The sequence below is a fragment of the Schistocerca serialis genome, chromosome 8, assembly GCF_023864345.2.
Source record: "Schistocerca serialis cubense isolate TAMUIC-IGC-003099 chromosome 8, iqSchSeri2.2, whole genome shotgun sequence".
Lineage (NCBI taxonomy): Eukaryota > Metazoa > Arthropoda > Insecta > Orthoptera > Acrididae > Schistocerca > Schistocerca serialis.
Genome location: NC_064645.1, coordinates 275,598,874 through 275,621,624, shown reverse-complemented (window position 1 = coordinate 275,621,624; position 22,751 = coordinate 275,598,874). Strand labels below are relative to the sequence as shown.

Sequence of the window (22,751 nt, the reverse complement as noted above, 5' to 3'; positions counted from 1 at the left end):
TACGCGCCTGACGTTGGAGCTCCCAACTACCAGTAAGCCCACCCTCTGCGACTGCCCGGATCTTGCAGACTGAGGGGCAACCTCTGGAACAGGACAAGCAGCCATGTCAGGCCGAAGATCAGTATCAGCCTGAGACAGAGCCTGAAACCGGTTCGTCAGACAAACTGGAGAGGCTTTCCGTTCAGCCCTCCGGAATGTCTTTCGCCCCCTGCCACACCTTGAAACGACCTCCCACTCTACCACAGGTGAGGGATCAGCCTCAATGCGGGCAGTATCCCGGGCAACCACAGTCGTAGTCCGATCAGGGGATGCGTGGGACGAGCTGGCCGTCCCCGACAAACCCCCATCCGGACCCCCACAGTGATGCCCATTGGCAACAGCCTCAAGCTGTGTGACCGAAGCCAACACTGCCTGAAGCTGGGAACGAAGGGATGCCAACTCAGCCTGCATCCGAACACAGCAGTTGCAGTCCCTATCCATGCTAAAAACTGTTTTGCAAAGAACGTCTGAACTAATCTACAGAGAGCGCAAACAAATCGACAAAATTTAAACGGTTATTAAAATACAAGATTGCCTAGTAAATGCAGTAATGCTGCTACTTGCGCACTGCTGACACTGCTCGGCGGCGGAAGGAGACTAAGCGAAACTACACTATTCAGGTACTAAAACACGATGCTACACTCTCAAATACTATAATACGCCCGAAATTTATGAATTAAACAAAGCAAGAACCAAAAACACGCAAAGAAATTAAGAATTAAACTATGCAACAAATGAGTGAGCTAGGAGTATACGACTTGCTGCTGCAGCTGCTTATCCAACGGCGGCAGGGAGCACACTGACTGCGACCAACCGACACTGGCCGTTCAAAACAAAACAGTAGACAAACGACTACGCGAATTTACACTATTCAGGTACTAAAACGCGATGCTACAACTCTCAAATACTATAATACGCCCGAAATTTATGAATTAAACAATGCAAGAACCAAAAACACGCAAAGAAATTAAGAATTAAACTATGTAACAAATGAGTGAGCTAGGAGTATACGACTTGCTGCTGCAGCTGCTTATCCAACGGCGGCAGGGAGCACACACTCCTGATTTTCAGAGACACTTCAATTTGTGGGATTGATAAATAATTACAGTAACCTCTCCTAATTTCCTACCCTCCTCCACTGTGTTGTCTGCAATAAAACTGAAGGCCTCAAGCACCACAGTAAACCTGCTGTAATTTAGACTCCTGGCAGTATTTTCGGACAAGTGGTATTACCTACAATTTTAATCAATACTTGCAAAAAGTATCCTGTAGTACACTGTCATTTGCCACTCACCCTATTTAAATACCATTGACAGATTATCATTTAGTAATTACAGTGAAAAATAAAGAGAAATACATAAAACTGGAAGACAGAAGTAATTGAATACTTGCAATGACTCACTAATGACTTGAGAAAGTCTTAAATTTTCTGATGCCAAGTATAAAATAATACCATTCTGTATATTCATGTGTCATCTAGTCTAGGGAAGTTTAGCGAATTTCCTGTATGCCTCACTAGACTTTCGCAGTTCTGGGCACTAGCTTGACTTGGTTTGCAAGTGCCTAACCATTTTCCAACTTTTTTTGGAGCATCTGATTGAAAACATTCCAAACATAGTCAATTACTTGGATGATATATTAGTAAGTGGCGCTACAAGAGAACAATAGCTTGTAAACTTATATCTTCTGCTTCAGACACTTCAGCAAACTGGAGTAAAATGCAATCTACAAAAGTGTGAATTCTTTCGAAAGCAAGTGGAGTACTTAGGACACATATTGAGTTATAAAGAATTTCCATGAAGTCATCACAATGTGGAAGCAACAGAAAAAATCCAAGTGCCTGCAAACTTAACAACCTTTAGTCTAACTTACGGTGTGACTAACAAACGATATAATGCTTAAGGAAATCTCTGAGGTAGGAAACAATGAGAAAAGTTAGGTCAGGAAATGAGATGAAGGTAGTCGTAGGCATGGTTTCCCATATGAGCAGCGAAATAACTGCTGCAGCAGAATTAAAAAAGATATGAAATGTTGTCTGGAAATAGAAACAATAGCTTCATTGAAAAAGAAAACTTGCTACATCTGAAAATGAATTCAAATATTCAAGGCGTCTACTCCGAAAGTATTTCTCTCCATTCCTGCTGTTATTTGATGATGTAGGTAATAGTCGGTAAGCATTAACAGTGGTAATTAATGGGCTTTAACCATGATATGAGACACAGACATGGGAATATTACTCAAAGGGTTAACAATTAGGTTTTCTGCTCTCTTTAGACATGTAGGCATTCTGCCATATCTGTCATTAGGATTGCATTGTATGCGCATCTGTTCATGAAGAATCCTGCTAAGGAAACGAAATCTTCTTCTTACTAATGTAGTCATGGACTCACAACATCATACATCTTATTTGGCTACTGTGTTGGTATGAGAGTGATTTGCAGCTGTGGGACTGTGTTGTATCTGCTACATCCATTTAATATTTTCATGTTATCTCAATCAAATATTGTGAATAACTACCACAGAAAGAGTGGTTTTGAGTTAGGAAACGTATTTTAGTTCAAAGTGGTTGCTTCATGCAAAAGGTGGCTGTACTCTCATGTTTCACATTGCGAGTTGTATACGTCAGCTACGATTATGGTAAGGGCAGTATTTACTATTGTGCAAACAAGGCACCGGTGCAGTAAAGTGCTCAATTTATATAACTGGAGCTGTTTTTTCATTAGTTCCAGTTTTTCTGCAAAAGCTTTATCTTATCAATTCCTTCCGCAACTGCTCTTTTTTAAGTTCTAATGCCTAAGGGACCAAACTGCTAGGGCCATCAGTCCCTAGATGTAGAAACTACTTACACTAAGTTAAACTAACTTATTATAAGGCCAACATACACATCCATGGCCAGGGGAGGACTAGAACACCTAACCCTCCCGGGCGGGGACAGCTGTCTGCTTCATGAATTCCAAGCAAAACAACACAAAACACAATGCAGCAAGTATTCAAACAACTACTTTCATGCAGAAAGATGCATTTGGAATCTGTTCATCATTTAGGAGCCAAACAAGAGGGTAACATTACAGAAACAATGATCAGGCTACTTAGTATATAAGACACAGACTTCCTCATTATCCATATGTGCAGCATATCTTTCGTGTTAACGAAAGTAATATCCCACTATACCTCTTCTTAAATCTCAAATGAAGTGAATGCCATGAGGAATTGAATATTTGTTGACTGCGTCTCTTCTTGCTTCCATCCCTACCAACATATTTCATCATTCTCGTGGTCATCATGACATTCTATATGTATGCTGCAGAAGATTGCACATGGACACATTCAACATCGAGGTGCAAAGCATTTGATATCGTACATTATATTCAATTCAAATAAGCTTTTGATGTATTTTTACTTCATTAGTATTTTGAGATGATTACGAATGTTACAGAAAATTATCTCACATGTCTTATGCTGAATGAGAAACACTGAATCATCTGTTTTGCTTTCCCTATGCTTAAATGATATAATGTTGGCGCCAACAGCCTTCTTACACACCGGAAGCTGAAACTTGTATGATGATTGAAAGCCTCAAATGTATACATAGCCCACAAGGTGACATCAGAAGCTATCAGGGGACAACGCCGCATAAAAGCAAAATGTGCGCGCGGGTCTCCCCTCTGAAGAACCATATCAGACAATGATGACAAGCATTTTGCTAAAGAGCTGCCTTGTAAGTGAGCTGAGAATTTTCAGTGTCGTAGTAAATATCTGTCAACACTGTGATAGTGGATTTACTTCTGAGTGTAGCCCGGCATTACCTCGCTTTATTCACTTGGCATTCGTTTTTCACATCGAAGACTCATACGATATAATCCACTGTAAGATGAGACACTTAGAAAGTATATTTAATTTCTGGATTCCAAGAACAGCGTTCTTCACATTAGTAACATCGGTTTGTGTGTTTAATGTTGTGTTTTGAAGCTCAGGCAATATCGCAATGACTATAATCCACCCGTTGCCACCAGTGTGGTGTTAGCTCAGTGGTTCCTTTATGTATTGCGATGCTAGTGCTATAAGAGAGGGCAGTGCCTATCTCGGTGAAAGCCGCTGAACACAACCTTTTATTTAACATTTTAATTAATGGAGTTGCAAACTGCTAGTAAAAATTCCTTATACGAAATCTGAAGAATGCCTTTACATGCAAATCTTTGAACAATTTCAACTTAGTAAATTATGTTAATATCATGGATGTCTGCTTTGCAAATGCCAAGGTGCTTCGCTGTAAAATAGTTTCTGAAAAGATTCAGACCGACTGTCAATGATACGAATTTGAGCTTTGTTCATCATATGGGTCTAACATGTCAGGAGGTTGTTTATGAAGTGAACATGTTCATTAATATAGTTCCTCTCTTCTAAATTTTTGTAGTAGCATTTAACTGTAGACATTTTCTGACAGCGGCATTAGCTATTCCTTTCTGGTCTCTGAAACCTCAACAACAATAACTTTTTCTGGTTTAAATCTGATGACCTTAGCTATCACTTCTGATCAACGTTAAATACTTCATGAATCCATATGTGGAACTCTAAACGTGCAGTGTTCCTACACTGCTACGGAGCATGCATTGCAAAGTATTCACACGGTTTATCACATAGACGTACCATAAGGAATCAAACAAAAACTGTAATACACTTTACACCACAGACGCTCACTCTGGTTTGACGAAAACATCTGAATATTGGCCAAAAGTTTCATAAATAACTGACTTTGAAAGGAAAAGAAATGAGGTATGAAGCATTTATAAATTCATAGAATGTAGTGAGGTGGTTTAATTTCATCCCAGTCTATAACATTAATTTCGGGCCATACCCTCAACTCCTGCCAATTAATGTAATACTGTACCCATCTACTAATCAGAATGTCTGTTTCTGTTGCTTTCGAGCGTGAATGGAAATCATAGAAATTTTCTGTGGAGCAACGTTTAATAATAATAAAGCATTTTAAATTATCAAAAGCGATGGGCAGTAGTAGGCGCTTTCAATAAGGAACAGGGGAGTGCAGCACCGCTGCTGTTGCCATGGCTGCTGCCGGTAGCCAGCAAATGGATCCTGGTGCTTTGTTCCATGTGACATCCAGAGGAGGACAGTCTGCAAGAAATCTGCTGCATATTGGTTACTGGATAAAATTTTGTTATCGGTGTGTCACAAAATGAGATAGATTGAATCTGCACTACTATTACATTCATGTCAGCATTCAGACAGAAGAGGCTATAAATATTTTTTGCGCGAGCTGGTCTCGATCCACAGACATTGTAGACAGAAACAATGCATGCTACTGCTAGACCACAGGCGTAAACAGTCTCCATTTTCTCTAACATGGGACAAGACTTCCTCCAGGAAGTGCAACAGCCTACAGTGTTGCCAGATTGTGCAGATAGCTGGACTTAGAGAATTAGCAAGTTGGTCAGTTTATTTGTCCCATGTGGCAATTAGCGTGGACTTAGCCTCTGCAGCGGCCTGTCTTTGGTCGAGTTTTATGCCAAAGAGTGTACATGATTGCTAGCAGCAGTGGTCACAAGAGTGCACGGTTGCAAGAATACCTGCATCTGGATGGCCACATTGCTTTACTGAGAGGGAAGACTGTCATGTTGAGCGTATGGCTCTGGCACATTATACTGCATCTGCAATTTGAGTAGCAGTTGGCATCACGGTGACACAATGAACTGTTACAAATCCGTCACCTCAAGGACAGCTCCAAGCAGATGCCATGCAGCATGCATTCGACTGATCCGAGATCACCGCTATTTACTTCATTGATGTCAAGTTAGAGCTCATTGGAGGGCTGACTGGAGGTCTATTGTGTTTTCTAATGAAAATGCCTTAGTTCCAGTGATGGCCAATTGTTGTTTAGAAGGAGATGAGTTGACAGCCTGCAACTGACTTGTCTGTGTGCTAGACACATTGGACCTACACCTGGAGCTATGGTCTGGGGTGTAATTTTGTATGACTGCAGGAGCACTCGCATGGTTATCTTATGCACCGTGACTGCAAATTTCTACATCAGCGTGTTGTACTCCCATACATGAACTGCATTTCAGATAGCATTTTCCAACAGTATAACCCTCACCCATATACCATTGTTGTAAGCCAGCGTACTCTACAGAGTGTTGTTATGTTGCCTTTGCCTGCTCTATCGCTAGATCAGTCTCCAGTTGAGCCCATATGCAACACCATCTGACAACCGTCTCTGTATTGATCAAACAAGTGCAGTAGGCATGGAACTCCTTTTCACAAACTGACATCCAGCAGCTGTACAGCACAATGCATGTGCGTTTGCATTCACCATTTTGGTGGTTACACCCGTTATTAGTGTACCAGCACTTCACATTTGCAATGGCTCATCTCGCACTTACATTTATCCCTCATCTTGCAGTGTTAATGACTTAGATATGGTAGTTAGACAGATGTATTCCTGAAATTTAGTTATTGGACATTAGTTATTTTTTCCTGTTGTGATTTTTTTCTGTCAGTGTATATCTCATCTTGTGAATATTTCTTACATTCAGTATAGATTATAGAGATTTTCTTTTGTAATTTAGAATTTCTGGGTACATTGGAATTTTCAGTAATAACAATGGTAGGATAACTGAGGTTTTACTCAAACTCTTACGTTGTTCATTGACCAAACATGCCAGCTGGCACTCAGAATTTTCCAAGTGTTTTCAGATTTTGCTGGACTGTGTGAACTCCCACAATTTGTTGTTGTCACTACTATTGCCAATGGTAAGGTCTCCTTTTTCAAAAATACGAGAAGAGTAAGATTTACAATAAACTTTTTACTCATCTCCTTTCTTTGTAGGTGGCCTCTGTTGTTAGAGTCTAGGGGCTGATTCTTGTAGCTGAAATTTTTGACATTTTAGGTTCTCATGGTTCCAACAGATGTAAATAATTTTGAAGTAAGCCTGTGCAGCTTTTTGTTTTCATGATAATTTATTATTTCACATTTTATGATATCACACTGTCTTTTGAATTTTCACAGTAAGAAAGCCGAAATCTCATTGTTCTTCCCAAAATAAAAAAAAAAAAACATACCCGATCACATCAGTGGCATGTCCACTTAATCTGCATTAATAACAATAGTCCAAAAGGTTTACAAATTTTCTTGACAAATGAATTTCTATTAATTTGCAGATGAATACAGAAATAAAGATACTAAACAGTACTAAATTGCTTAATTGATAATAGAAATTTTAAGTGTGCCATATATTTTGTAATTTCAAATATTTCGAAAAAAAATAATTTTAACTGTACATTCAGAGTTAGTACATATCGGTTGTAAGAAAGAAAATAAAGTAATTTCCTTTTATAGATTTTAGCTTGCAATATAACACATCATGTACAAAATAATATGAGATTTTTTAGAAAAACAGTTTACATATTATTGACCTATTCAAAATTCAAAAATATTTCTGATATCAGCTACTTCTATTGAGGAAAAGTCTGCTAGAGGAGACATTCCTTTACAGCTTCCAGCTCCGTTCTTTAAGGAAAAGAATATGGATAACATAAACTCAACTAACAAGTAGATGACAACACACCTGTTCTTCCAAAGAACACAGTTATTATAAGTGACTAACAAAGAATAAGGTGAATCATGTATTGATTGTTAATTGTGAGTAAAGGGATGAATGTCAGTGCATAAAAAAGATTAACTCTTGAAGAACCTGCAAGTTAATATCCCCTAACAACAAGAAGAATAGAAATGTGAGCTGCTTGTATTTAAATGTCATAAATAATTCATGTTTCCTGAAATAGATATTTTTATTCAGGTTTCAAGTACTGTGGAAAATGAGATACCAAGTGTGGCCACGAATGGAGGAAGGTGCTCATGTGACGTTTAAAGTTCCTCCCCCTGGAATAGAATTCACGTTACCATCACCAAAGATAGGTATTGAATCACTTCCTGTGGTAGATCCACCATGGATGCCTCAAGTTAAAACGAAGGTTGAAGAAGTGACAATCAGCCAGGAGAGTCATGTAAGTTTCCGTGTGATTATTTTTTGACACTTCATTTGCCTTAAGGTATTATTTTCACTAGCTTGTTTTTATCTGTACGTCAGTCAAATATTAACTTCAAGTTACACTAACTTGCTCTTAAAAGAACTCTAAAAAATCATAGGAAATATATTTTTATAGTGTTATTTCTCCTTTTTCTCTTTCAGTGGAGTGTTTTTCCACTCCATTAATATACAATGTGTGAAATATTATGCTACTCCACTTAGTTGTTTCCTAGATTCGGCCTGTAGAAAACATAGTTATTCATAACATTTTGTCAATTCCATTATGAAGGAGAGCCTTCAAAGCCATGGAATGTGTGAAGTTATAGAGGAACAACATGAAGAAAATGTTAGAATCGTGATTAATAATGAAATACTATTAGACTGTGTAGTGATTCGAGAATTTCTGTGTAAATTCTAGAACATCTGAGCCTTCCACCATCTCGAACACACAGTATTCTGGATATGAGTGTGGGATGGTAGAATCCTACCTACTGTGCATCACATGTTTGTGTGTGCAGGTTTAAAATCAGTCGCGGGAAGAAAGTAGATGCGGCGATCCAATGGCACCAACAAGTACCTGTTGGGTAATCCATAGATGTTTTAGTGAGTGTGTAAGTAAGAACGATGGAGTTTATATACAGCTCTGTGCTTATTGTGAGATTGACTATTGTTATTAAAACAAGAGCAGTTCAAAAAGTACTCTTGTGGACTCTTTATGCAACCTTGTTAGGGGCAAGACTCATTTTATGATTCATGTTAAGAAAGGTCATGGTATCCAAGCCAACTATCTTTTAACTGTAGCTCAATTTGTTTCTAACGTCCAACTGTACGAGAGATTGCAGGAAGTTACATATCCATGTGGAGAAGTGAATTTTTTTATTGTGTCTGGAGGTCAAATACATCATTAGTTGACAAAAAGTAAAGTTTGTATGTCTACTTATTTTATAAGTAGAAAGAGTCTAAAAATTCTTGTACCTAGCATTATTCGACAGAGAAGAAGTCAAGAGGGTTTCCAGCAATCAGCTGTTCAGTAAAGAAGAGTGGCTGCAAATTCCAAGTAAGCCATTTTGTAAAGAAGTGGAAAGTGGTTTGGGAGAATAAGCTGATATAACCCAGATCCACACTCACACTTGTCAGAACATTAGAACTGTTACAAACTATTTGTATGTACTCAAGCTAAATAAAATTAATAAAAAATCTTCTACTTTGGAAAGAAAGTAAAGAAAGATACTCTTCTCATAGTTATATCTTGTGTTTGACACTAAATAGCAGTTGTTCCCAACATAAGTGGAATGACGTATGTCTCACAAGTATTTGTTTACAGTAAGCTTTTTTCATTATTAAACAGTGTAAAGTTGTAAATGTAGTATACCGATTAAGTTTCTAAGGGTTACTTATCTTTTAGTAATGAATGCCCTGACTTGTTCACTTCCTTGAAACCCTCTTTCTTGAAAGAATCTTGAAACAATGAATGGACATTATGTAGTTCCAATATGATGGATATAGAGGAATTATCAGCAAAGTTTTTTTGATTGTGAATTATTGTCTGGATAAGTATGTGATGAGTAAATAGAATAAGGACAGAAAAGAATTGTAAATCCTGGTCTGGATAAGTATGTGATGAATAAATAGAACAAGGACCCATCATGGTTTAACTACACAACTTGGAAAATGTTGAGGAAACAAAAAATAACACGGAAATGCTGACAGGTGAAAGTTAGTAGAAAATAGTGCATCTATAAAAAGGTCTTGCCAAGATACCAAAAAATTTCTGGTTATATATAAAATTGTTAACCAGGTTGAAGCCTCTTATGCAGTTACTTTTGGAGAAGTCTTCTGTGGCAATAGGAAAGTTGAAGTTTTAAATTTCACATTTAAAAAGTCATTGAAGCAGACATACCATCTTTTGACTATCACACAAACTTCTGTATGGAAGACAGAAATAAGTATTCCTGGGGCTGACAAGCAACTGAAAGAGTTGAAAAGCAATAAGATTCCAGGTCCAGATGTAATCCCAATTTGGTTTTACAGAGAGTCATCTTCAGTGATGGTCCTTTACATGGCTTTTATGTACCATGAATCTCTTTCCAGGTGTATACTCCCAAGTAATTTGAGGAAAAAAATTGCAAGTGACTCCTGTATGTAAGAAGGGATACAAGAAGGGCAAAATAACAGGCTCAAAATTACTGACAAATATCCTCAACACTGATTTGCTGCATACCGTATTTACTCGAATCTAAGCCGCACCTGAAAAATGAGACTCGAAATCGAGAAAAAAAAATTTTCCTGAATCTAAGCCGCACCTGAAATATGAGATTCGAAATTCAAGGGGAAAGAAAAGTTTTAGGCCGCACTTCCAAATCGAAACAAAGTTGGTCCATTGTAATATGAGACACAATTTAGGTTGAATGAACGACGATACGGCTGTAGTAGTTTGGTTCGAGTCGTAAGCTTAGCAGTTAAGCTTTACCAGGTAGCCGTTGTTATGCGTCAGGCGCTCCGTCCGTATTTATACAAGTGCCCTTCCTTTTTCACATGCTTCGTCTGGTTTGAATTGATTGCTTATTTTTCTTTGATCTGACAAGTGCAGTTCTCTTTGTTATAGGTGTTTCCGTCACTCAAAGCTGAAAATGCATTACTGTACTGTGTCATGCATTGTTTGTCGCATTCTGAAAATGAGGGTTTACGGCCTGTTGCCGCTTGCGGCATGGCTTGCTTTTGTGCACGCTACCGCCGCTTACAACGTTGCTACTTGCACTGCTGCTTTCTTTGATAATGATCAACAAGAACCAAATAATAGACTGCGTATGATAGAAGATGTTCTGAACGAGAATTTAGCGAAAATTTTTTCCGTTTAAAAATCTTTGCAGACGCCTCTTTAGTACATTACATTATGCACAGAAATTAGAGTCATCTTAGATTTAAAAATCTAGTCAATTGCCGTGCTTCATTTCTGACTGTATCACTATTAGGCATAAGAATAATACGAATATAAACATGACATGGTATGTATATTCTTCCGTGCGTAGCGCTACTTATATTCGACGACAGAAGTTAGTTGTGGCGGCACCTACCAACATTTTTCAGAACTTCCGCTTACTTTGCACTCGATTCTAAGCTGCAGGCGGTTTTTTGGATTACAAAAACCAGAAAAAAAGTGCGGCTTAGATTCGAGTAAATACGGTAATTCTTGATCATATTTTTAGTTAAAGTATAATAATTTTCCTCGAGGCAGGAAAGTATATGTTCACAAATTGACACGTATTAAGAAAGCATCGCTCGTGCTGAACTCAGCTTGCCCTTTTCTCTCATGATATCCTGCAAACTATGTATCAAGGCAACAGAGACTTCCCATATTTTTAGATTTCTGGAAAGCATTTGACACAGTGCTCCACTGCAGACTGTCATCAGAGGTCCAAGTATATGGAATAGGTTCTCAGATATGTGCATTTTTCAAAGGCTTCTTAAGTAATAGAAACCAGTATGTTATCCTCAGTGGTGAGTGTTCCTCGAAGACAAGGATATCGTCAGGAACATGAACAGCAAACTGTAACTGTTTGCTGATTATGCTGTAGTCTACAGGAAGTTGTCATTGAGTGACTGTAGGAGGATACAGGATGACTTAGACAGAATTTCTATTTGTTATTATGAATCACAACTGGCTCTAAATTTAGAAAAAACATAGTTTAATGCAGATGAGTAAGAAAACCAATCCTGTAATATTCGAATACAATATTTGTGGGCTTCTTGTTATTGGCATATCATTTACAGAAAATTACAAAACAGTATGAAATGGAATGAGTACATAAGTTCGGTAGTAGGAAAGGCAAATAATTGACTTGAGGTTACTGGGAGAATTCCAGGAACGTGTAACTCATGGCCACCGACTAACTATGGCCAAGAGGCAGCTGGACCACCCAGTTGCTGAGCACCTTGCCCAACATAGTGTCCTTCACTTCAGTGACTGCTTCACAGACTGTGCCATCTGGATCCTTCCTACCAACAATAGCTTTTCTGAACTGCACAGTTGGGGGATCTACCTGCAATATATCCTATGTTCCTGTACCCCCATGGCCTCAACCTTCATTGGTCACTGTCTTCACTGACCTATCCCCTTCCCTGCTCCCACTCCAGCACTACACAGCCTTCTGCTCTACCAATACATTCACAGCCTTTAAATTTTTCTCCTTTTCTGCTCCCTGCCACCCCCTGTCTAACCTCATGACTGCACCAAGCTGCCCTACCCTGTCCCCGCCAAGTCCCTTTATGCTCCCAAAAGCAGTATTTTACTGTCCCCCACAACTATTGTACTATCCCTTCCCCTCACCACTTCAACTTCCTGCTTCTCCCCACCATCCAGACTGCTTCTCCTATCATGCACAGTTTCTCACAGTCTGGCATCAGCAGCATAAGACAGTGGTCGTGTGCGTGAGATGTGCTTGCATGAATGTGTGTGTGTGTGTGTGTGTGTGTGTGTGTGTGTGTGTGTTTTGTCTGCTTTAGAAGGCCTTTCGCCAAAAGCTCACTTGTTTAGCAGTCTTTTTGTTGTGCCTGTCAGCAACTCAACATCTCCTGTACTTGGTGAGTAGCAATATGTTGTTTTCCTGATACTATCGTATATCAAAATTTATAATTTAATAATGACACTACATTTTATTGCTTAAGGGAAAGGAGGGAGGGTGTTCTGCATCCGTGCAGTAGTTCTGCCATGTTACAGCCATTGATAGGTATACATTGCAACGAAATTGTTGAATACTTTCTCACAGAGGCCATCATTCAGTTTGTCTAGTTTGAAGGATGATGCCCATTGGTGATAGCTTTTGGACTTTTGGACATGACTGATGACAAAATCCTAGAAAATTATAGCCATGGCTTTTGCTACATATGTAAACATTTTGCTTGCTTTGGTGCAGTTTCAACCTTTGTCACTGCTCCTTCATCATTGTCGTGTAATCGTGGATCTGTCTTTTGTCTTTATCATGAGATACTGTTGCGGATTGCATTTCTGCAAGTCTGAACATTACTCAGTTATGTTCATTCAGCTTGTTTGATGGTTTAAGATGTGCATCAATGATGTGAAAACATTAAAGCTGCACAAACCTTTGTGTAACATCTGTTTGACATACCTAATTAATATGTTTGGATAGGTAAAAAATCCGTTCTTTAAGGGCAGCAGCAGTAGGTACATACAAAGACACTTAAATTTGCAAGCTTTTGGAGCTAGTGGCTCCTTCTTCTTGCAGAAGGCTTGAAGGAGAACGAAGAGGCGTGAAGGAAAAGGACTGTTGATGTGAAGGAAATGGGGAGAATTTGGAAAAGTTGCCCAAAACTCTGGATCAGGGAAGACTTACCAGACAGGATGGCATGGAATGAGTCTTTCCTTTCATCCCGTGCAGTAAGTCTCCTGTGGGTTACTCTTCTGAACTGTCCCCATTTCCCACACCTCACCTGTCCTTTTCCTTCACCCCTCTTCCTTCTCCTTCAACACTTCTATCAGAAGAAGGAGCCACTGGCTCCAAATGCTTGCATATTAAAATACCTTTATAATGTGTTCTCCTGCTGCCACTCTACATCTACAGCTGCATTTACATCTATATTCTGCAAACCACCAGAAAGTGCATGCAGAGGGTACATTCCATTGTACCAGTTATTAGGGTTTCTTTCAGTTCCATTCATGTATGGAGGTGGGAAGAATGATTATTTAAATGGCACTGTGCATTGCTGTAATTATTCTAATCATATCTTTGCAATTCCTATATGAGCAATACGTAGGAGGTTGTAGTACATTCCTAAAGTCATTATTTAAAGCCAGTTCGTGAAACTTTGTTAGTAGACTTTCTTGGGGTAATTTACGTCTATCTTCAAGAGTTTGTCAGTTCAGTTCCTTTAGTATTTCTGTGACACTTTCCCATGAATCAAACACACCTGTAACCGTTTTGCTGCCCTTCTGTGTATGTGTTCAGTTATTCCTGTTAGTCTCATTTTGTACACTCCCACACACTTGAGCAGTATTCTAGAACCAGTCACATGAATGATTTGTAAGCAATCTCCTTTGTAGACTGATTGCACTTCTCCAGTATTTTACCAATGAACCAAAGTCTGTCATCTGCTTTACCCACAACTGAGCCTATATGGTCATCCCATTTAATATGCCTACAAAATGTAACACTGAGGTATTTGTATGAGTTGGCTGATTCCGACAGTGACCCATTGATATTATAGTCATGGGATACTACATTGTTTCATTCTGTGAAGTGCACAGTTTTATATTTTTGAACACCTAAGGCAAGTCACCAATCTTTGTACCACTTTGAAATCTTATCAAGATCTCACTGAATATTTAAGCAGCTTCTTTCAGGCAGTTTTACACTTCGTGAGTAGATTTTTTATCTATCCAGTTACATTATATTTTCAAAACCTGATTATTTTCATTGATTTAAAATATGTTTGCAATGTTAGTGAGCTCATTAACCTTCAGCTGGTACGCCTTGAATAAATCATCCTTCTCTTCAGTCATACAGGTTTTACAGTTTCTGAACTTCAACATATTCCATTGCTGAATGGAAGTATTATTGTGCTTCTTTTTAATAACTCACTTCTTAATCAGTTAAACTGAAGGAAAGTAATCCATTCATGTTAACTGTAACTTCCTTTTTATATTTATTGTGCTTATAGGATTGAAATTAACTACTTTATCACAGATTTTAGCCTCAGTGACAGTGGAATTAACCTGCTGACTGCTGGAGTTGCACCATCTGCTTGGTGTGCTGAGGTGCTGTGGCTTGTGGCATAGTATGGCTACCTGTGCCAAGTGCCTGTTCATCAAGACGCAGCCAGGGCTTGAGCAGCCCGTGCTGCCTTACCCGCCCTATGCTGAATATTTCTGGAGTGACTACAACTCCAGGCAAATTGCTGTGTCCTCTCACGGCTGATACAGAATAAATACTCTCACTACATAGGTTCTCTGCAGATGAATTACTGCAGAAACAAACTGAGTTGTTAAAACTATTTTCCATCACTAAAAATTGTATCTGACTTGTGTTGTTTACACAATTTTTGTAGCTTACACCAAAAGTGATGTGATTCGTTAGATTTACCTCAATGGTTTACTGTTCTTTCTTGCATACCCATTTATAACATTTGCATTACTCTGAGGATTGCTCACTGTACTAAGCCATAGATTAAGGATAACTGCATATTGTTTTTGTTGTTCAAAATGTTGTATTAAGTCATTTATAGGAGAAAGCAATGTACAGATCATCGTTCATATCACACTACAACATCAGAATTTACTGAAAGCAATGGTAAGAAAAGTTATACTTCAGTTTATTAAATTCATTTTGTGATATGTTCAAAAATTTCACATGGCCTACAATTTGATTCTGAGAACACAACAAACTGAGTGCTTAGGCATCCACCATCAGATTATTTACCTGTTATAGGTACAGCGTGTAAAGTGTTCCATCCAGGCATAGATGCAACCATCCTTTGCAGATGGTAATCAGTGCTACTATAGTTTGGGATCACTGGAAATGATTGATTGTCTGCCACAGATATTTTGTTTTGTGCTGCAGATAAGTACTCAACAGATTTTCCAACATTTGAAAGCTGTAAAATCTGTCCTTTGTTAGCACATTAAATTCAAAGTCATGAACTGTAAATTTAGGAGTTCATTTTACACTCTGTGAATATATTTTCCTTCCTTCTTTTTGATCCAGGCTTTGGACCTGCACTGTCAAAGTTAAAAATATATTTTTATTTTGTTTTTTGCTTTTTTATAATTCTTTTTTTTTTCATTTTCAAAGTTTTTTCTGATAGCATTGTTGTATTTGTGTAGTGCTGCAACTAGTAATTCATTTTTGTGTGGTAATTTTCAACTGATAAGAAACTTCGTGGCAGATTAGAACTGTGTGCCGGACCGAGACTCGAACTCGGGACCTTTGCCTTTCGCGGCAAGTGCTCTACCAACTGAGATACCCAAGCACCATGCTTGGGTAGCTCAGTTGGTAGAGCACTTCCTGCGAAAGGCAAAGGTCCCGAGTTCGAGTCTCGGTCAGGCACACAGTTTTAATCTGCCAGGAAGTTTTACAGTCGTACCTACTTTCTCGATACACTTTCTGTTTCGAGCAAACAATGCATCTCTGCCTTAGTGTACTCAGTTTTTGTTGTTGTCCCTGTATAAACAATAAAATCTAAGACATAGCCAGTCTTACAATCACATAACTCAAATGTTTCTATTCGAATCTACTCTGTTTCGATGGAATGAATTGTCTGAAAGATAATCGTCTGTTGAACAATAACAAAACTTTCATCAATGCAGAGTTTTTGATGTAGATTAAATGCACAATGGAAACTTGTATGAACTATATTGACAGTTTTCCTATTTTTGAATAACCTGTCTCCTCCAGTATTGGCAGATTTGTCACTGAAATGTAACATTCTCACAAGTAACAAGAAACGATCTCTTGACATCAGTTCACTAAAAATTGAAATGTTTAGAAGAACATCTCTGCTCCAGTATTCACTAATTTTCAATTTTTTTCACGCAGGGTACCAGAAGACAAACCACTATGAGACAATACATTTGTTCATATCCAGTATCTTTCCACTTTGTTATTCAAGAATGCACTGATTCTGGAGTATTCTCATTGGTGAATAAATAAAATCAATTTGTTTCATCAGCTGTATATTTAATCAGTTATTCTGTAAAGAATAACTTGAAAACTGACAGAATACTTGGCTCATTCCATATTTGACACACATCCCAAGAGCGTATTATCAAATGTTTGATTAACTGGCTGAAAATCATTTTCTTTCCAATCAAATTTATCGCTAAGATGTTGTTTCTTCATAGGCGTTTCCCTATCACTTTCTGAGTCTTCAGATTCATAACAACTAACATCTCTTGTTGAAACACGAGACTCCATTGACACCCCTGCTGACATGGATGGTTTATGACTACAGCTTTCTCATTCTGTGGAAGAGCTGCCACTTTTGTTAAAATCAATTAGTTCATCCTCACTGTCACTCCTCATAAGAACGTCCATGATTTCTTTCTCAGTGCGCCCACAATGTCATGCCGTTTTCTTTGTAAAACACAGGACGTGAAGAACACTGAAGTAAATTCTGATGGGCAGTGCTGTAGTGCGAAGCCTAGGCTCACAGCAGAGAATCGGACATCAGGCTAGTGGGCAGAACTGTGAAAGATTTGTGAGGCATTCGGCTGGAGGTCTGCTGTGGAAGCTATTTTGTCATTAGCACTCAGGTAGTGGGCTATCTATACTTATAACCAGTGCTCAGGGGTCAGCAAATGGGTGCAACTTAACTCTTCAACAGTGCACAGGGGAAAACCGACCGCCGTGATTAAACTCATCATTAGCACCCAGGGACGAGCAGGAAAAATGACCAGTAAACTTGCCAACAGCTGTCACAGGATACACCTGGGATGTAACCAATGCCTTCTAACAACTGTTTCACCATACGCCATTTTTAATTCATCTAGACAGTGAAAATATTTGCTCATAAATAAATAATGTCTTTCATTTTTTAGTTTTTGCAACTTTTACAAATGACAGATCAATGTACACAAAGTCTCTGATTGATTATCTTGAAACTGGTGAAGCTGGTCAAATATTCATGTGCTACTCTTATGAACATCTGCAGAAAGAGGTAGAAGGACAGTGAAAGTACCTCTAGGTGCTAAATTGTTGGATTTCCATGACTCTTCACAGAATGTGGGGTTCGGAGGCTTGTCTTTTCTGTAAAGTAGGATGGATGGTAATCTGTGGTATCTCTGCTGAAAGAGCACAATGCAGGTGCACGCGCAAGTATTTCGGAGTGCACCATTCATTGTACAATCTTGAACATGGAGCTCAGAAGCAGGCCACCCCTAGCTTCTTCACATGGTGACCCAATGACATTGTCAGTTTCAAGTGCAGTGGGCATGGGACCATCGAGATTTGACCATCATTCAATGGAAATGTGTTGGCTCTTCGGGTGAATCACATTTTTTTTCTGGACTATGTCAATGGCTGTCTCCGCAAATGCTGTCATCGAGGTGAATGGTGGCTCGATGCATGCAGTGTATCAGGGATTCAGGCTGGTGGGAGCAGTATTATGCTATGGAAGACATTCTCCTGTGCTTGCATTGGGGCGTGTGGTAGTAATCAAAGATGCACTGACAGCTGCGAACAACCTGCATCCCATCATGTTTGATGTCTTCGCCGATGATGATGTCATTTCAGCAGTACAGCTGTCCATGTCTCAGAGCCAGAAGCACCCCACAGTGTTTTGAGGAGCAGTATAGTGAACTCACGTCACTATCTCAGCGACCAAATTCACCAGATGTAAATCCTTTGGAAACCATCTGGGTTGCTATTGAGCACCATCACTGCATACGCAAATCAGTGGCTCATTATTTACATGGATTACATGACCTGTGCATAGACATCTAATCCCACATACCTCCACAAACCCGTAAACAAACTATCAGGTCCCTGATACGCAGAATCAGTGATGTATTTCATTCCAAAGATGGACAAACAACCTATTAAGCAGATGGTCATAATGTTTTGGCTCATCAGCATATATATGTGTGAAAAGGTTTAACACACAACATTTATCTTCAAATGTTAATATGAAATATATACAAACCGAAATTCTTTCAATAAATAGAGATGATTATTTATTAGAAAAGGTTTTAAATTTGTTTTAAATAGATCGCCATTATGCATTCTTATGGATTCCTTCCATTGATTGTACCAACTGAGCCTCTGGTATATGGACTGAGGACTGTTACTAGTAAATTCTTTCTTTGTCTGCAATAAATGTGCTTATTTCTTTTCTTATACTTAGGTACATTGTATCCAATGAGTATACAGTGAGATATATATTTTTGATCAGAGCATTAGGTCCACCTGCATCCTACTGTTGTAATTGGCCAGTCTTAAAATAATTTTGTACTATAACTTTTTGTTTCTGAATTCATATGTGCCTTTTCATGTGAACACACCACTGTGTCAATCAATCTCAGTCTTAAATGCTCATTCCCAGTATAGTCACATCTCAATCCTTCAGTTAATTGGTTACATGTTCTATAATTCATTTAAATGATTATTTTATCGAAATGATGTGGAATGAGTCAGTTTATAGGATATGTTTACGTAATTAGTGTTAACATTAATGAACACATTATCATTTTATTCCTACTCATGCAACTACACTTTTTTTTTACTGGCCACTAGTTTTTAAGTACGACTTCTTCAATGGAATTTAAGAATTTGTCAAGCAGAAATGCTTTTTAATTAGATTTACAACTTGCTTCACTGCGTGTCAGACATTTTATATTACTGGACAAATTATTTAAAATTTGTATTGCTGCTTATTGAACTACTCCCTGTGCCACTAACAACTTGAACTGTGGATAATAAAGTCATTTTGCTCTCTTTTATTGTGGGTATGTACATCATTGTTCTTTTCAAGCTGTGATGGATTATTTATAATGAATTTCATTAGAGAAAATATGTTTTTCCTATAGAGAAAAAAAGGTACTCTGAAAATGTGTCTGGAAATGCGCTGTTGCCACAGTAGATGGGGCTGACAAATGAAAGTTCCTCTGATCATGTGCCATGTGTTCCCTGTGTGTTGCAGGCTGTGTAATCAACACAGCATACTGTAAGCAGCAGAATGGTCCTGTATTCATGTCAGGAACAAGCTGAGATGGCATTGTGTATGGCCAAGGAGATATAAATGATCAAAAGGCAGTATGGCATTACCAAAACAAGTACCCTTATAGACATCAACTAGATCACACAAACCTTTTTTGGGCATTTGTGTGATCGTAGGTCCTTTCAGACAGATGAACGTGGAAGGAGGCAACAGACTGTGCATACACATATTTAGATGACCGTGCTGCCTCTTGACCATTTCCATATGCTTGGCTGTACACAAACACCATCTCAACCTGTTCTCGACATGAATACTGGACCATTCTGCTACTTACAGCATGCTGTGTCAATCACACAACCTCCAACACACAATGAACACACAGCACATGGTCAGAGGAACTTTCATTTGTCAGTGCCATGTATAGTGCCAATGATGCATTTCCAGACAGATGTTCACAGAAGATTTTTTCCTCCATTTCCCATCAGGAATCCATCCCTACAGTTTGTTGGTTTTATTAATGTTTGCCCTGTTTAAGGAATAGGAGTGGACCCCAAATTGAACTATGTCTTTGGGATTTTACCACAGTCACTAAAATTTTCTACCTTCCCAACATCGTCAGAATTATTCAGCACAACCTTTTCCATTCTGTTTGTCAAGTATGATTCAGATCAGCTGTGTGTAAAGCCATCAGACTTGAGTTTCTCTAAGGGAGAATCATGATCTACACAATTGAAGGCCTTGGAGAGATCACAAAAAATAACAACAGGTGATATACTTTTCTTTAAGGCTTGTGCTGTTTGATGAGTGAATGTATAAATAGCATTCTCAGTCAAGTGTCCATTCTGGATCCCAAACTGTGATGATGCTTAGTAAATTGTTTCCATTTAAGTGTGTAAATACTCTTGACTACATTACTTTTTCGAATATTTTGGAAAAAGATGTCAGTAAGGAAGTTGTAGGATAATTGTTGAAGTCTGTCTTGTCATCTTTTCTTATGAAGTGGTTTAATAATTGCACAGTTTAACCTGTCTGGAGAAATTCCGTGTGACAGTGCTGCATTGTGTATATCACTAAGGATATTACTTATTAAGTTGGAACACATTGTGCATAAGTGGTCATACATAATGTGTGTATCATAAATGGTAATCTTCAATATTATGAAAATGATAGCTTGCTATTCAGCATATAGTGGAGCTTTTGAGTCACGGACAGGCACAACAAAAGGACTGCTAAACAAGTAAGCTGTTGGCCAAAAGGTCTTCTTCTTAATTGAACAGCACACACACACACACACACACACACACACACACACACACACGACTCACTCACATGACCACTTTCTCTGGCCGCTGAGGCCAGACAGTGAGTAATAGCACATGATGGGACAAGCAGTCCGGGTGATATCGGTAGGATGAGGCTGGGACAGAGAGGGGGAGGGATAGCAGGGTAGGAGTGGGGGATGGTAAAGTGCAGCTTGTGGAAGTATACAGGGACAAGGTGGGCAGAGGGTAGGGCATCTAGCTGCAGTTGGGAGGTTAGACAGAGAGCTGCAGGAGTGGGGACAGGGTGAGTGGAAAAGGTACAGGGAAGGAGATAGATGGGTGAAGGACAATGACTAATGACAGGTGAGACCAGGAGGGTTTTGGGAATGTGGGATATATTAGAGGGAGAGTTGCTACCTGCACAATTCAGAAAAGCTGGTGTTGTTAGGAAGCATCCAATAGGCCCAGGCCATGAAGCAGTCATTGAAATGAAGAACATTGTTTTGGGCAGTATGTTCAGCAACTGAGTGATCCAACTGTTTCTTGGCTGCAATTTTTTGATGGTCATTCGTATGGACAGAAAGACTGTTGGTTGTCATGCCTACATAGACAGCAACATAGTGGTTGCAATTTAGCTTGTAGATCACATGACTTGTTTCTCAGGTAGCCCTTCCTTTTATGAGACAGTTGATACTTGTGATTGGTGTGTGGGAGGATGTAGGGGGCAGATCTTGCATCTAGATCTATTACAGGGATATGAACCATGAGGCAAGGGGTTGGTAGCAGGAATTTTGTGGGGATGAATGAGGATATTGTGTAGATTCAGTGGATGGTGGATACCACTGTGTGAGGGTGGGTGGACTTGGATGGACTTCCCTCATTTCAGAGCACAACAAGAGATAGTGAAAACTGTGGTGGAGAATGTGATTCAGTTGCTCCAATCATGGGCGATAGTAGACACGAGGGGAATACTCCTCTGCAGCCAGGTGGTGGAACATTGGGAGATGGTGAGTGACTGAAGAGATAAGGCACAGGAGATCTGTGTCTGTACAAGATTGGAAGACTAATTACGGTCTGTGAAGGCCTCAGTGAGACCCTTGGTATATTTTGAGAGGGACTGCTCATTTCTACACGTAAGATGGCCACAAGTGGTGAGGCTGTATGGAAGGGTCTTCTCGGTATCGAATAGGCGGTAGCTGTCAAAGTGGAGGTAGATTTGATATGGATGAAGGTACTGATGTAGCCAACTTTGAGATGGAGATCAATGTTGATGGAGGTGGTTTGTTTGGCCGAGGAGAACCAGGTGAAGGGAATGGGGGAAAAGGTGTTGAGTTTCTGGATAAATATGGATGGGGTGTCCTCACACTTCATCCAGATCACGAAGATGTCATCAATGAATCCAAAGCAGGTGAGGGGCTTGGGACTCTGGTTTTTAGGAAAGATTCCTATAGATGGCTCATGAATAATCTGGCGTAGGACACTGCCATTCCATATCCTGGTTTTGTTTGTAGGTGATGCCTTCAAAGGAGAAGTAATTGTGGATAAGGATATAGTTGGTCATATTGATCAGTAAGGAGGTTCTAGGTTTTCGGGAAAGTTTGTGTTCAGTAGCGGCAAGGCCATGAGCATTAGGATTGTTAGTGCAAAGAGAGGTGGCACCAATAATGATGAGCAGGACACTTTGTTAAAGGGACAGGAATCATGGAGAGTTGGTGGAGGAAATGGTTGGTATCTTTTA

General features: G+C 39.1%; 1 protein-coding gene across 1 annotated transcript in view; it reads left to right on the top strand.

Moving 5' to 3' along the window:
• LOC126416075 (protein unc-80 homolog) overlaps positions 1-22,751 on the top strand; it is a 1,008,688-nt gene that overhangs the window by 605,605 nt on the left and 380,332 nt on the right. The window contains exon 38 of the mRNA XM_050083557.1: positions 7,854-8,061. Within this exon, the coding sequence (XP_049939514.1) occupies positions 7,854-8,061 (208 nt within the window). The remainder of the gene's footprint in view (positions 1-7,853; positions 8,062-22,751) is intronic.